At 44.7% G+C, this 16483-nt stretch overlaps 1 protein-coding gene across 3 annotated transcripts in view; it reads left to right on the top strand.

Annotated features, from left to right (window-relative positions):
• The window catches only part of vps13b (vacuolar protein sorting 13 homolog B), a 336932-nt gene that overhangs the window by 285314 nt on the left and 35135 nt on the right, over positions 1 to 16483 (top strand). For all 3 annotated transcript variants that reach the window (XM_076105383.1, XM_076105381.1, XM_076105384.1), the window contains one exon: positions 4538 to 4699. In XM_076105383.1, coding sequence (XP_075961498.1) covers positions 4538 to 4699 — 162 coding nt within the window. The remainder of the gene's footprint in view (positions 1 to 4537; positions 4700 to 16483) is intronic.

The raw sequence follows: 16483 nt of genomic DNA, 5'->3' as shown, positions 1-16483 counted from the left end.
TTGACCCTTGGCTTCATCATTGCATCATGTAGGGCATGCTAGCGAATGTTCCCTATTTCTGCTGGTTAATTTAGCCATAAATAAGACTTTGGAAGCGCTGGTGGTGTTGTAATGAATGGTCATGTTGCAGCTTTACTGGAGTGTTTTGGACATGCTGGTATCCATGGTGGGCTTTACACAACAAGCCAAGCATGATTAGTTGGGGTATTAGTTGGTCGTGTGCTTTGTGCCAAAGCTTTTACTGATACTGATTGGGTGATACGTTTGGCTTTTTTGAACGCCATCTTTGCCCAGTATCTGGAGACACAAAATAGAGGTTAACAATACTCACGCATACAAACACACACAGAATACCTTTCTTCACAAACACAAGCCCCTGAAGGGTGTGTTTACATGTCCACCAGTATACGGATTGAGTCATAAAATGATTAAGCGTGCTGTATTGTCTTGATTGGTCTAAACAGCAGTAGCCTTGTAACTTGTACAGAGCCTTTTAACTAGCTCCAGCCTTTACCACTTTGCTGCACACAAGGGGAAAAAAACACACCATAATTATAAGGCAAATGTGCTGCATGTGGGTTTAGTAGTTATGGAGTAAGGGGAAGAGAGAGGTCAAGTACAAAAGGCAGATATTTTTTTTTTTTAAGAAAACACACTTCATAAATATTTCCGTCCACCTCAGAGAAGGTTGCGAACACTTAGATCATGAAATATTGTTTCCTTTTTGGTGTTTTCACTGAAACAAAATCTCGTGAGTGGTGAAAAAAACCTTGGGTGCGATTAAGCCCAAATCCGTCTGGCGGTGAGATGGATGCAAAGGACCGCTCCGGTTAAGCTAAAATGCATCTTTTGATCTGATGGAGGCTTGCATTCCTGACACACTCATGCGCACACATTGTCCATGCATAGAAAAAACTTGATCCTAATTGAAGACGTAATCAGAAGCAGTTGGAAATGTTAACAGGCCCTGTCCTTCCGCAACAGAAGGATGTATCCCAACGTGTGTAATTGTTTCAGTGATTTTCATGTTTCCTGGTGTCAAGGCTGGCAGCCAGGCCTGTTGTGATGTGGCCCGTAGGGTCAGCATTGAACCGTGGAGAAGATTCCTCAACTACCACACAATCGAAACCTCACAACCCAGACATGGTCATACCAGACCACCACAACCAGAACAGCTGGAGCACTTCCAGATGCAGAGCAATAAATATATATAAAAGAGCCTGCTTGGTGTATGGTTGCAATTCATTCTCGTATAGCTCTGATAAGTTATGATATACAGTTGTAGTCATGGTAACATTGACTTCTCTTGTGCCCATGATAACATCCCCGAGGTACTTCTGGCAGTCATAAGTACACCATCCAAATGTCTTGTCATTTATATTGACATGAATGTATATTCAATCTATTATGATACTCGGCATGTTCCCAAGCCGGCAGGCCCTCCTCCTCTTTCTTGTCTCTCCTGCAGCGCTTCCCTTGAGCTCCAACCGTCAATCAAGTCCTCGTAGATCAGTTCAGAACTGAGATTGGATGTAGCTCAGGAGGTTCAGCGGATCGTCCACTAACAGGGTCAGAGGTTTGATCCCTAGGTTCTCCTGTCCTTGAAAAAGATGCTGAAACCGAAGTTGCTCCCAACGGGCAGGCCAGTGTCATTGGCGTGCGAGTTTGTAAAGAGGTTAAAAAGAGGCCAATTGTTGAGCGCTGTGTCCGTTGAGGTAGAAAAGCTCTACATTAGTGCAGTCCATTCACCATTTACCTTTCAAATTAAGCATGAATTATGCTGTTATATGTAAAACTGAAGGTAAAACTCAATCTCGGAACCCATCGCCTATCGCTCAAACAACGGATGAGCCCCTGGGTTCAAGAAGCTATATTTCTGGGGCTCCGATGGAGCCGACTTCCTTTTCCATGAGCTGCTTGTTGTTTACAGTCCGATTAGCAACTTGAGATGTGAGACTGGAGTGTGTGTTGGGAGCGACGTGTACGACCGGGTTGTTTCACCATTGGCCAGCTTACAAGCTCATTGTAAATCAATGAAAAGTCAAGTAAATGTCAGAAGATAGCCGGTGGGTTCTTACATTGCATTTCAGCCAATGCAGTCAACCTCTTTTGCTCTCCATGTGGACTTTTTACCTGCATTAAACTAAATCCTGCTCAAACCAGATTGGTTAATACTATTCTGCTACAAATGGAAACCAGAACGCTTTCAATCCCAAAATCATGTCCTGTTGTTTGCATATGAGTGCACTATTTCTTTATAGAGCTACGGTAAACTGCAGTTCTACACGTTAAGAGGGTTTCTAGGTTCAAAAGAGAAGAAGGAAAAATAATTCTTTCAAAAATTTTTTTATTTTTTTTTGCCTCTTCTCCTCGCTCGATAGCTCCATATGGCCCCAACCACTCTAACCTCAGGCCTCCATTTTCAATTCTCGGTCCCTAGCCCCACTTTCAATCTTTGCCCCCCCAGCCCCTAACCCCAGGGAAGTGGCTTTGGTGGAGAGCCACACAAAAGCCCAGTAGTATTTACACACTCTGCTTTCTCACAGAACATTCACAGGCTGCTTACATGTGCAATTGAGACAACAGGAATTTTCCTCCTGTCCTTTGCAACCGGAAAGAAAGTGATAGAGAGATCAAGTTCCTGTTTGTGGCAGATGTGTGGGCGAGGGTCATCTACAGCAGAACATAGAGGTGATTGTAGATCTGATTATTGTTTCATTATGTCCCTTTTTACTGGTTTCACTATCTCCTCCATGGCGTCTTGTTTCATGAGTATTTCTTTTGACTGGCTGTCATTATTTACAATCTGTCTTCCAGACATTTTACTGTACCTTGCCATTTAATATATGTGCCACTCTGCCATGCAGATCTGGGCTTGACTCTGTGAAAACGTAACAGTATCCGGCTGGATTAGCGAAATGGATCCTTTGATTCCCGGTAGGAGCGCGTCTGGAGGAGAAGCTGTCATCTCAAGCTCTTTAACAAGGAAGACGTGTTGACTGTTTAATTATCTTTGTCCTAATATTTGTCCACTTAAAGTCCCTGAATAGACGGAGAGTTATCATGATTACGGCAGGGAGCGTTTCTGACGTGTGTATCACGTTGCCTCGTGAATCGGAGCGGAAAGGCGATACCATCAAAGAGCGGGCTTAGCGACGGCATCTTAGGGATGGCAGCAGGAAGTTTGTAAATCGCAGTGTCAGATTCGAATGGGAGCGCAGATAGTGTTCCGCTATAAAACTGGAAATGGATTTGTACCCACTGTCGCAGCTGTCCCGTCTATATTTTGCTCTCTTTAACCCCTTTCTCTCTCTCTCTCATCTATCATCAAGCGTTCCTTTTTAATAGTGTAAATTTTCCCATCCGTTTTCAATAGCATCAACAACCCCAGGACCCCGAACGTGCTTGGCAGTCAAACCCTGAGCTTTTACTGCCAGCTTCTCTTAACCATCAACCCCCTGCCATTTAAAAGTACACAGCGGGCTGGGGTCCCTCTTTGTTAGGATAGCTGAGTAGTTATTGAGAAGCTGTCTGAGCCACAGTCATGTGCCTCCAGAGTTGGGGAGGGGTGTGCAGGAGAGATCCCATCAGGGCCTGAGAGCCTCTGGAAGGAGCTCAAGTAAAACTCACACATGCACTTGCACCCACGCACTCGGCGTCCAACTCACATGCAAACTATGCTCTGTTTTGAAATTTGTGTACTTCAATTGCTGTTAGAGGAGACTCGACACACTCATCTCTCCCTGTTAAACCGGCGTTTTTCAAGAGCAGGCCAGTGAGCTCTTGCTCTCGCATGCGAGGTGACGTATGAGCGGACTTCGCATGACTCTAGTTTTCTGTGAGGCTTTCTCGTTGACCCCATTGCTGCAGTTGGGCCGGACTTCACCATATTGTTTTTCTCCCTAACAAACCACAATATTTTGATGACTGTTGCTTACAGGAATGCCTGCTAAGTGTCCCACTTTGCACCGAGCATTGAGAAAATGCACAAACGAACCAAGCTGCCATTTGAAATGAGTTGACATCTCATACCTTATTTATCTCACGGACAAAATTTTGCTTCTCTAAGAAGGAAAAAAAAAAAGTTGAGTTTTGGTCAAGAGAGAGGCCTCCTGGAGGTTTTATGTGGGACCAGGGGTGGATCTGGCCCCAAAAGCCAGGTCTAAAGCTGCGTCAGCCTGGATAGCTGTCAGACTGCGATGTGATTCACTCCCCTGTTGAGGTTGTGTTGCCCCCACGGGTGATATTAGTCATCTCTTTCTCCTACTGACAGACAGCTGCACTATTGAGATCTGCATCTTTACGATTGAGGATACATGCATTGACACCTGTAAATGTGCTTATACACACACACACACACACACACACACACACACACACACACACACACTGCATTGTACACTCACCATAAACATACACACCTGGAAGTATTTGCTTTTATTCACAAGCTCTCTTTCTCATTTCTCACTGCCTCTTTCTCCTTTATCCATCCATCCATTAAATGCCCCCCCCCCCCCCCCCCCATTTTCTCTCTCAGAGTGGGAACCCGGAGGCTGAGGAGCTGGTCTTCAGCCACTATGTGATCTGTAACGACACCCACGAGATGCTACGCTTTGGCCAGGTGGACACAGATGAGAATGTTCTGCTGGCCAGCCTCCACAGCCACCAGTACAGCTGGAGATCCCACAAGTCCCCTCAGGTAGCACACACACACACGCACACACAGGGTCTGGGAAATATCTGATGACCCTCAGCCCTGTGGTTTTTGTTGGACTTTTCAATGCACAGACATATGCATGCTCTCACACACACACACATTCACATATACAATATGTTAACTCTCTATTCTTTTAATAAATAAGGGTTACGAAACACATAGACTTCTATACAACCAGAGGAGTCGCCCCCTGGTGGACACTAGAGATAATGCAGCTTTATGGGTGGGTTATAGATGAAACCCTTGGAATATAAAAGGGTTCTCGGGAGAGCCCCCTGGGTGGGTTCTTGTTAGCACCCTTAGATATTGGAAAACATTCTGGATAGAACCTCCAATGACGGTAATGGGTGGCACCATTACACCCTAGAGGGGTTCTCTGTAGAACCTCTCTTAGGGGGCTCTGGGTTGAATCTTTTGCAGACTGTCCCAGGTATAATCCTTTTTGTAGAGCCCTCTAAAAAGGTTCCAGGTGGAACCTTTATAAAGGTTCTACGAGTAACCAAAAAGGGTTCTCCTCAGGGGACCAAGAACCCTATATAGTTCTCGTTAGCACCTTAGTTTCTAAGAGTATAGAGTGTTAGCACAAGCATTACAGACATAGAAACATAATGCACACATGGTACCTACAACCTACAAACACACACACACATTCTGGACCATACGATGTGTGTACCTGGATACACATGTACTACATGTGTGCACACACACACATCCGGTAAATATATAAAGAAATCCATACTCATTGACTTGAGCATACACACTCTGCCCACAGGCTCACAGAGCGTGCAGCCACTATCTGTGTGTTTCTGTCAGCGCTCTCAGACAGTGCCCTGACAGCATTGTTAAAGAAGATTGATTATATTTAACCCTTTGTGGTTTTGAGGTTGAACGGAGGGTGGGCTGGCGATCTGTGGCATATGTGTGTGTGTTTGGTGCGCACATGTTTCAGGACCCCCATGTGTTCCACTGCGAGTGTGAGAAAGTCGAGCTTGAGAAAAGACATGGACATAATTGCTCGCAGTAAGTCAAGTAAGTCAAGTTGTATTAATCATCAGCCATGGTTAATCTGTGCTCTTACCTCACTCCTTACACACACACACACACACAAACCCACACTTGGAGAGTGGCAATCTGGCATATCAGCACAGCGAATACCACATCTCGCTTTTAGCAGTGAGTCAAAATGATCGCTGTATTTTTTAGAGGTGTTTTGGAAGAAAGATTGTCCGAATGGGCCAAATGTCATCATCGATGAAGAATGCGATTCCAGGATGGTGCTGTCATGTGTTATTCCATCATGTGTTTGTGGTATATGAAATATGTGTTCTCAAGATGAACATGATTTGTGAAACTAGATAAATAAGAAGTAGTGCAACTTTGCCAAAAACACCCTCTCTCTCTCTCTCTCTCTCTCTCTCTCTCTCTCTCTCTCTCTCTCTCTCTCTCTCTAACTTATTGAGCTTGATGATAAAATGCCTGCCAATTGTAGCGCAAGCTCCTAATTACAGTTTGGGGTTATGATAATAGTGGCACTGATAAGAGAAAGGGTTGTATTTCTCAAATGGTCCTGCAAGTGTGTTTTTGTAGCTCTTGCAAATGAGTTTTGAGACAGAGTCCTAAGTGGTTGTGCTGTTTTGCTTAAGTCCCATGGTGCTTTGGTGTGTCTGGAACAACTGTGATCATCACGAGCCATCATTCCCCAGACCTCCATATTCTCCCTTCTCTCCTCTTTCTATCTGTAAGCCTGCTCTCCACTTCAACCTCAAGACCCTGCCCTTAACCCCTGAACTTTTGCATATTTCTCAGTTATATTAACAACCTCAGGTCCTATTATGCACGTAACACTTTCACGCTGCTGTTATTGTCCACTCATTTCATACACAATGTGTGGACGTTAAACCTATTATCGCCTACCACCCCCTCATCTCTCTCATCTCTTGAGATTGAGTCTCAATTTTCATAATTTCCAATTTCTATTTAATTAAACTTTGGAAAGCCATGTTACACAACAAGCTCCCAGTGCATCCAAACAGTGCTGTAACCCCTTTTAAGTACACCAGTAAACACTTTTCAGCTTGGGACCCACAGCGCAATTAGCTCACTCATACTGGGGATATGCTCATGCTGTGCATAGTATTCTGTGTCTTTTCTTGCCATGCGCTGTAGGAACCCACCGTGACACAGGCCAAAACCCATTTCAGCCCACACACACCCTAAACGGTTCAGAGAACAGAGCTGTACGATAGTCCCCTGACGACAACGCTTGGTCCAATTCTCTTAATTCTTGATGCTTCACCTCCCGTCAGCTCGATGAGATCAGTAGACCTGGAAAGTCTCCGGCCTCCACACTGTTTTTGGGGGTCTCACTTGGATGTCTTGTGTTTTTCTCTTGGCACTCTCCAACAGCTTCCCACAGTGTCCTTGTCCCTTTCTCAGTACAGTCCTGGTGTTTACGGCCACGCTGGCTGAGCTCAGTGGCCCTTATCTGGTTTGTCCTGCCACTGGCCTTCACCTGACTTTGTCCTTACTATGTCTCTGTCATAAGTGCTGTCCTCTCTTTTGGGATCATGGCCTCGAATTACCCCTAAACCTCGCCATTCCTTTTGGATTCAAACGGTTCTGTTTGTGTAACTTTTTACTTTCCATACATCATCCATGGTCCCATTGCTCTGTCAGACCTGGTTGGACTCTGTCCACTCTCTTGACATGAGGTCATAGCTCTCCCTTCCCTTTGGTTTACCCTCCTTGCTCTCTAAACCACCAAACTGCAATTAGTACCATCACTCAGTCCAGGGTTCATCTATCTCTACCTCCCAACCTTGTGTCCCCCGCCCCTGTTGCTCACCTGGGGCCTGTCAAGAAGGCAGACCATCAGCCTGTCCTCATGGCTCTGGCATGATGTGTGTGTCCCAGCTGACCTGTCCCCCAGGTGCACACAACACTCACTCCCACACACAAATACGAATTTGCTGTTGTAAGGTAATCCGTCCCCCCTTTTCTCTCTCCGGCTCCCCAGAGGAAACCAGTGGACATGAAATCATCTTGAAAAGAGAAAGATGGAGGGGAACAAAGGTAGAATGAGATAGGGAAATATGAGTAATTAAAAAAGGAGGGTAGCAAAGACTTGTCAAAGGGGCGATCCTGTACAGGCCTACTTGAGAAAACAGGAGGACATGGAAAAAAGGAAGCAAGGGCAGAGGATGAGTCGTGCTCCTGACACTCACAGATTGGGCTGAGAGAACTCCACAGCGGCAACGCGGCCAAAAATGTGTCCGCTCGCTATCTCACTCTCCCTCCCGCCTTCCCCTATTTCTCTCTGTTTATGATGCACAAGCAACGCATCAAGAAAGTACAGATGAGCAGGCTTGCCAACTATGCTTTATCATCACACATCAAATCCTTTAATCCTATCTTCTGTTATCGCCGGTCCTAAGACAAAGTCCAAAAGAGTCTGGAGAGAAAGAGCTCCCTAAATGAACAGGCCTGCTGTTGTTTCAGCTTGGACTAAAACAGGGAGGTATATTTAAAACCCTGCAATCTCCCGTGTGTGATCCCGAGCCTTCCAACCAGCTCACACTTCCCACGATGTTGACATACCTCCGAATATCTGTCACTTCTCTCAGAAGGGCACCCCGAGCCCAGTGTGTTTTTGCAGTGAAACGCGAACCGCGGCTCAGGTCACACACCCTTCTCAGTGCTCCTCTGTCCCCCCCCCCCCCCCCCCTCCACTCTCTCTGCCTCCCATGCATCCGCTGTCAGTCACAACCGTAAGATGCATTAAAAGGGTCGATTGAGGCGGTCACGTCCTTCGGAGCCCGCTGTGGTCCAACACTTGATCAAGTTCATGCCCATACGTGCACAGCCAGAACCCCCCACCCACTCACACACACACACACACACACACACTCACACACGCACACGGTGATGAAATGTTTCCTAAGGCCTGGAGTCTGTCAGGCCTCTCTGTCTAAGTTCTCTCTTTCAGGCTCGGCATGCCTTCACACCCCGGCATTTGCCAGCCAAGGTGAAGTAGTTTGTAAACAACACACAATTTCCCCTATTTTTTTACATTTTAAATTCTATACTTTTCTTATTATATAACATGTAAGAGAGATATAGATAGATTGACACATCAATTATAAAACGCCAGGATGACTCCACACTTCCACTATAATTAAGCACAGTTTATATCTATATCTCACGCGAACACACTCTGTCCCCATCCAGCTGTTTTCAGGGCTCTGGCGTGTGGTGCGGATGGTTGGAATAGCTGGCTGCTTGGTACAGGATGCAGCCTAGCTGATGGAAATCCCTGTGGTTACCGCGGTTAGCAGGGAGAAGGGGCGTAAAAAGCCCCCTAGATTTGGGAAGGGCTTTTTAAGTGCCTACAAGGAATATTCACCATTTGAATAAATTGTAATTTACTCCAGGGGCATGCTTCTACTGAAGAGCTCTCTTGGACCTGTGTGTGTGTCGGTGCTGCAAATGTGTGGTGTGGATCCATGCGTCAGTGTTGAGCCGGTATGTGTGTGTGTGTGTGTGGTTCCCAGGGGTAAATGTGCTGGAGATAACAGCCCAGGACTATTAGTTTGCGGTTAGATTGGCCGCGTGTTGTTGGAAGCAGGCATGACAGGGAGGTATTTGTGTGTGAGTCGATGTGTGTGGGTGTGGTGGGTGGGTGGGTGAGGGGACATGAGAGAACTTTTAACGCAATGCGCTTGTTCACGTGCGCGTGTCTGTATCCGCGTGTTGATGTGATGTGCGAGGAGCTTGATGTATTGTGTATGGTTTCCTGTCGCTCACTCGCCGTGCGCACATTGCTCCATCAATCTGATCCACATTCTTGTTTTTAAACCTTCACCAGCGCTCAACGCTCACAGCTCAAAATGTTAAATCCTTTCTCTAAAATCCACCAGTTCTTTTTGTCATTTATTCATATTTCGCCGTCCTGACTCATTGTTTAAGAAACACTGCCCAGTTGAAGTGGCTCAGTTGTGCTGTTCATCCCAGATTGGGGCTTTTGTCTGCAGTAAATTTCGGCCGACCCTCTGGGAGATATCAGGTAACACATTGACTGATCAGAGAGAGAGAAGCTGATGAAAGGGACTGATGTCCACATTGATCCCTGGAGAAAAGCTACACTTTCCTGTTGATTATGGTCAGAGGCTGCGTTAGGTCCAGAAGGAAGGCCGACTGGTTGAAAGTGACATGTAATTATAGGCATTACCTCTTAGGCAATGAAAAGAAAAGTAAGAGGTGAACTTCATCATCAGGCAAAGGTCAATCAGTCAGTTACCTTTTGATAATGGTTTGTGTCTAAGCTCACATTCAGGTGTAGTACAGTCATTGATTCTGTCACACTCTTTATCTTATCCCGGCATGTCTTCTGATACAATAATAATACAAATCAAAATTGATTTACCATAAAGATTACTAAGTCAAAGCCTTCATCAAAAAATGAAGTTAAAATAAGACGTTAAATCATTCCTTGTTCCAATACCCATGCTACCATTCTATTTAGTATGCCAGAGAAGATGTAGTATGTCCCAGTACATAGTATGTCAAATGCAGTATTCCAAAAATACCAGGACGTTCTACTGCATCTGGTCACGTTTTGCAGCATGCAAGCCAGCATGCTTTTCTGGCAATTCTGACCCACAATCCTTTGCAGAGCGGATATGAGCAACAGGGTCAAAGTTAAAGGTTCAATGTTATGACGTAGTACGTCTCAATTGAATGCATAGTGCATGCAGCAGTGTGTACTTTGTAAGGGCAGCTGCAGTACATACTTAAAGGAAAAGGAAAAAGTATATGATTTAGAATGCATTGCATGTCTTCCTGGGTAGGATAAACTACCAAAAAGGTATAAAAAAAAAAAAATAAGGAAAAACAATTTGACCTTCAGACGTCACTGAGAAACACATTTACTGTATAATTACGAGAAAAAAAATGAAAGTAAATACTTATTCAATTGTCCATTTTGCTGTCTTTTCCAGCCTTTTAAGACAGAAAACCTACATGCATCAAAAGTTTAGATCATCTGTACAGAATATATCCGGGTTCTTTAGAGCCATCATAAATCGTTATAGTATGTAGAGTATAAAAGAAAATGTGACTTACCCTCTCCCCCTCCCTAATCACTCAGCTCTCACAGTTTTTCTACTGGATATTGTTGAATCTGCCACCCTCAATGGCCTGAAGAAGGACACCAGTTCTCAACTGTGAAACAACAGATTGTTGTCTTCTAGATGTGCGAGGTGTAACACATGATTCACAGCTTGACCTTTGTTTAAAATGCATTTGTCCTTAAGTTTGTCTTCGAGCATATTTTCAAACCTATTTTCCATCAAACTTGAATAAAAGCTTACTTTTAGTAAGTTAACGTAACCACACAAATTATTCTTGACAAGAGTATGTAGCACATCGGCCTCCTCAGAGGTCAAGTAGAGCTCCTTTTCCCATGAAGAACAATGTGATTTACTCCACACAACCACCTCCTTACTTATGCTATCAGCTGACATTTTAATCAAGCAGTTCCACTGTCTGATGACTTCACATTGCCTTGTACTGACCCTGGTATCCCTATTGCGATGAATTCAGTCAAAGTATGTGTATGTACACAAGTGTGTCTGTTATGAGAACAGCATAGACCTGTGTTGGTATTTTGTTAGGGGGGACTTTGGATCTTTAGGGGGAGATAGCAGGTCAACAGTATATGCCACATAGACGTGGTATAAATCATCTGAAAGCTGGGAGCCTGAAGATTAATATGACAAGCTCAGCAGTGTGTGTCGAGTTCTAGTCATAAATCAGAAATAAAATGTATGTATTCATTGAAATAAATTGTGAAAGTGTAAAAGGGCTGAGAACATCACGATGGAAGTATGATGCCATTCTCTGTTGTCTCATAAGTTGGTGCAGCAATTTCTGAGTTGATACTATTTATTAAACTAGTTTGGTGCTAAATTTGACACATTTTGACCTCTTTAGAATCGATAATGGTAAAACTTCAAAATAACGCATTGAATAAGACACCAAGACCTTGATGAACACGATAGAAAAAACCCATGCTGTGATTTGGTTTAAATACCTTTTGAAATTTTGAGACTTCTGCAAGAATTGCATTTTTCGGCCATTGTATGGCAAGCGCTCCTGTTCTGGAAACTGCTACGATGTCAATATACCTAGCAAAGTCTTATACCCCCTGACTTCTCTGAAGGTCTCTAGATTGTGTTTGAGGTGAGAGGTCAAGGGATTCCTTCCAAAATCACCATGCCAGTTTTCCTTCGCCAAAATTGAGCCTAACTTTAGAGCGTTATTCAGCCTCCTTCTTGAGAAGCTAGCATGACTTGGTTTGTACCAATGGATTAATTCTAGCTATAACACTGAGCCCCAATAGACACTTAAAGACCGTTACATCAGTAGGTCTCAATGGGTTAAAGATGGGGTCAGGAATATTGGGGAAACCTGCGAGAGTACGCTAGATTTTGACAGTATGCCAGTGAAAAACCCAGCACAGTGTTGCCAACTCTTTTCTAATTCATGGCACGAGGCAGGACCAGGGTCCAGATATAACCACAATCCATGAAAACCTGTGAGGCGAGAAAGCACAAAGACTCTGAGGAAGAAGCAAAGTTAGTAATGTGCATTAATGGGACATGAATTCATACAGAAGGAGAGGGAGAAGAGGAGCTCAGTGTATCCTAGGAAGTCCCCCTGCAGTCTAGGCCTATAGCAGCTTATCTATGACTGGTCCGAGCAACACCAGCTCCAAAAGTTGCTAAATCTAGCGAGAAAGTCGCCAAGTTGGCAACACTGACAGCTCGTCCCTTCAGGCCTCCCTTCAAAGCATCTCCCCCGAAATTATCGTAATCCCTCTGAGGATTTACCTGTCTCTTAATGGCCATACAGAATCATCCAGTCTCACATATATGTCAGCTCACTGGACAAATTAGCCAAAGGGCTCTATGCTCAAGCACAGATGCTAAAGTTTTTCTTTTTGAGAGGTTAGCAAAAGTCTTTTTGTTAACATTTATTCTTAGTAACTGTCACTGGGGGGCTGGAACCATTCCTCCCTCCAGTGCTTGCTGGGAGCAGGCTTGATTAGTGATTAATAGGACGCGTCTCGAGAAGTTCTGAACCTCATGTTTGTCTCATATCGCAAAGACAGAGAAGAAGTTTCAACAGCATAATGTTGCCAGTACATTTTTGAAATCAACGACTCCTGAATATTCTGGGGACCCATTCTCATCTTTCTGCAACCCACCATTTGGTCCCCATCCAACCATTGTCAAACAATGTACTACATCCCCCCAGCTTTCCACCACAGCTGCCACAGCCAAGATTTTCATGAGAAATGCAGGGAGGACAGTGAGTCTCCACCTTTCACCACCCTCTTTTTTTTATCTTCGCACAGTTCGTTCCCGCTCATCCCTTCGAATTTGTCACTCTTACTGACATGCTGTGATTTTGTTTTGATTCAGCCTTGTATATCTGATGAGCCATCGGTCTGTCATGACTCTTGAGTGTGTATTTATATGTGAGTAATTCCTCTCCCTGTGTAGTTTGTCCCAGAGGAAGCTCTGCCTCTGACATGAGGAGATTAATTTAATTATCATGTTGATGAGAGCTGAGCAGCTACAATCTCATATTTGTTTTTCTATGTAAATCTTTTTAAACATGTCAATGTGTTAGCAGTTTAAAACAATATGTTTTCATCCTCTCCATCAAATCCTTGGCCTTGAAACTACAACAAAGAGTCTTAAACCACACGTTGCAGCCCCGTTTGGGCAGCAGAACTGTTTCTGGTTGGCCTCCACATGACAAAAAGTGTTGGTATGTTTTAATGACCCTGGACCACGTTATGAAAGCAGACGTTTTCGATTCATTCAAGTTCACCGACCTGTGTTGGGCTATGATGTCAGTTACAGAATGTGGTCTCTCACTGTGGCCGATGTCTTTTGTTTTGACAAGCTCTTCATTACTTTGTCTGTAGTAGAAGTCAAATTAAAATGATAGCAAAAAAGTATCTTTTTCTTCCTTCGGCTGTTCCTGTTGGGGGTCGCCACAGCCGATCATCTATGTCCATCTAGTTGGCCACCCGGGCCTCGACCGAAAGGGTATGCAGATTTTTTATGATCAGCATTTATGATTTGGCCTTTCCTGACACAACCCCCCGGGGGGAAAACACACGAAGAACACGGCCTTTTCCACACAGAAAGGTGTTCTGAACAGCAGCCGACAATGCTCCACAGTATACCTTTAACCAGCTCGCTGTTTGATCCTCTCGTGAATCAGAAGTCGGAGGTGCAGGTGAAGAATCGATACACGATGTGGTGCAATTTGGTGCTACCCTGGGTTCAGCACCACGGACAGCACCGTAGTGCTGTGTGACCACGGGAGCAGCTCTGGCGTAGTGGCCACAGTGACGCCCTGAAAAGCGTCTCGCCATACACTGTACATCCACCACTGAATAAACTAAGAGGATATCTTTTCTTAGCATTGCACATCAAGCAGGAGGAACTTTTTGTAGTGTATGGCCATGTCTTGGTTATATGTTGTCGACATTTTACTGGTTTCATAACACGATCTTCCAGTCTGTGGTCAGTGGGTAGCGGGTTATATCCCACGCTGCAGTTCTTCTTCAGCTTGTGGTTTCAATCACAGAGAACCGAATCCTCTCTGTAGTGAAGTGTTAATTTGCGCTATGCATTGCATTGTCAAACCAGTGGAGACATGTCGTCTGAGTTAGACTGCAGTCAGCCTACCATTGCTGGTGGTTCAGAGCACTTGTGATCCAGGTATGGGTTACTACGGTTTCCAGTTTTCTAGTCAGTCTGTGATAAAGAACATGCAACCTTTTGTTCACTTGTGTGTTCACGCTGTTGGGAAAGGCGATCCTGTCCAACGACTTGGTCTTGGCGTGGTCGGCTGGTCGCGGGCATGGCAGACTCTGGTTGCTTAGTGGAATGCGCATTTATTTGATTTGGCAGATGAAAGGTGGTGGTATAAATTCAAACAAGAGAACCAATCGAAAACAATGCTCAAAATTGGAGAGCATAATGTACTGCAAAATGAACAGAGCCTGTCTGGATGGAGAAACAGCTCCCTGTAAGACATCTGACTCAAATGTGTCCAAATGGCTTTTACTGACCTGCTTTGTCTGGAAATATGCCAAAAGATGCAAAGTTCCCCAAAGAATGTATTGTATATTGTGTACATGTAACCCCTTCGTAATCACCAACATTTTGATTCGTAACTATAATCTGATTACATATTTTTTTCTCAGTAACTGTAAAGGATACATTTACATTGTCATTTAATTACATAATGTAACTAGTTACTCCCAACAATGTACAGTGTGTTTATTTATTTGTGTTTGTCTAATTAAATGTGCTAATGTAAAGTATGTGTTAGCCCTCCAGTGGACTGATGTGTTCCTGCTGTTTGTACAGTGTTGGGCTGGGATAGGGTACGATGTCATGACCAGGAATAAACGGGTAGAAAGGGTGGATGTTGGTCTCAACACCCCGTGGGTGAAAAACCATGCATGCCTCTGTGTGGCTGTATATGTACTCTATATAATAGTTCCCCTCTGTCGTAAGCCTTTGTTTTTCTGTGTTCTTTAGACTGAGACAAGGCCCCCGTCCTTCCAAGGGTCCCCGACGACTGACTCTTTCACCCCCCCAGCGTGCGGTTCACAAACCTCCCTCTTCTCAGACAGTGCTCCTTTTGTCGCTCCCTTCATTTGGTGCAAACACTTGCCGTGTCTGTGTCTCCCAGAACCCTCGAGGCCCTGGATGTCTAAGATGCCTCGGTAGAAAACCAGAGGGAGAACTTTGGAGCAATGTTAGTCAAGCGTAAACCTCTTAGCGTCTCCTCTGTCAACCGCGGACCCACACAATGCCTTCTCTCTGTACCTTCTTCCAGCTCTCAGACCTCTTCTTAGACTTGCAAATCTGGGCTTTGATGTAGCACTGTCTTGCTGCTTTTGTCAGAGACAGGGAGCCAAGGAGGAGAGAAGCATTGCAGACAGCTGTTAAAGCCACCATAATACCCTCATGTTACATGGGTTGGCCCTCGCTGCCCTGGCAAGGATGCTGTTGTGTCTCTCTTTAACTCATTTATGCTCTCTTTTCTCGATCACTGCAGTGCAACTGTGTCTCTGGTTCTCCCCCCCCCCCCCCCCCCCCCCCCCCCCACATTCTCGCCTTTCCTAGAGGACAACCTAATCCAAATTCTTTTGTTTTGTTGTCTGGGTATAAACCTGTTTCTCATTTGTTAGGTGGCTAGCTAGCTCCCTGGTCCCAAAGTTATTTCCGTAGACAAAACAGGCCTCTGTTCCACAAACCACTTTTCTGATCTACACCCATGTCATTAAATAAGACAGGCGGTACAAAGACTTGTCCATCTATTGTATACCTTTGGTAAATGAAAATGAAATATTTTTTTAATTTAGATGTAGCGCTTGTTTTGGTGGAATTGATTGGTAATCAACCATCTAAAGACCGGTCGCAGCCTCTTCAGGCCTTTGATGGAAACTTGCGCAAAGCTACTGGTGTTGTTTATACTTCTACTCCATCTCAGAGTCTCAAGTCTCCCATTATAGTCTGAGTGGGACGGAACGAAGGAATGGTAGTAATGGGTAGACGACCACTGCGGCTTTGTCGGCCCGTCTTTTGCAGCGTCGAGGAACGCTGATTACGTCTCCGCTGCGGACAGACACTAGATTTGTGTTATGTGCACACAAGCACATTCCTGCTAGAG

Source organism: Anarhichas minor, unplaced genomic scaffold, assembly GCF_050575085.1.
Source record: "Anarhichas minor isolate MPS153535 unplaced genomic scaffold, ASM5057508v1 ptg000032l, whole genome shotgun sequence".
NCBI lineage: Eukaryota > Metazoa > Chordata > Actinopteri > Perciformes > Anarhichadidae > Anarhichas > Anarhichas minor.
This window is presented reverse-complemented; position numbering and strand designations above follow the sequence as displayed.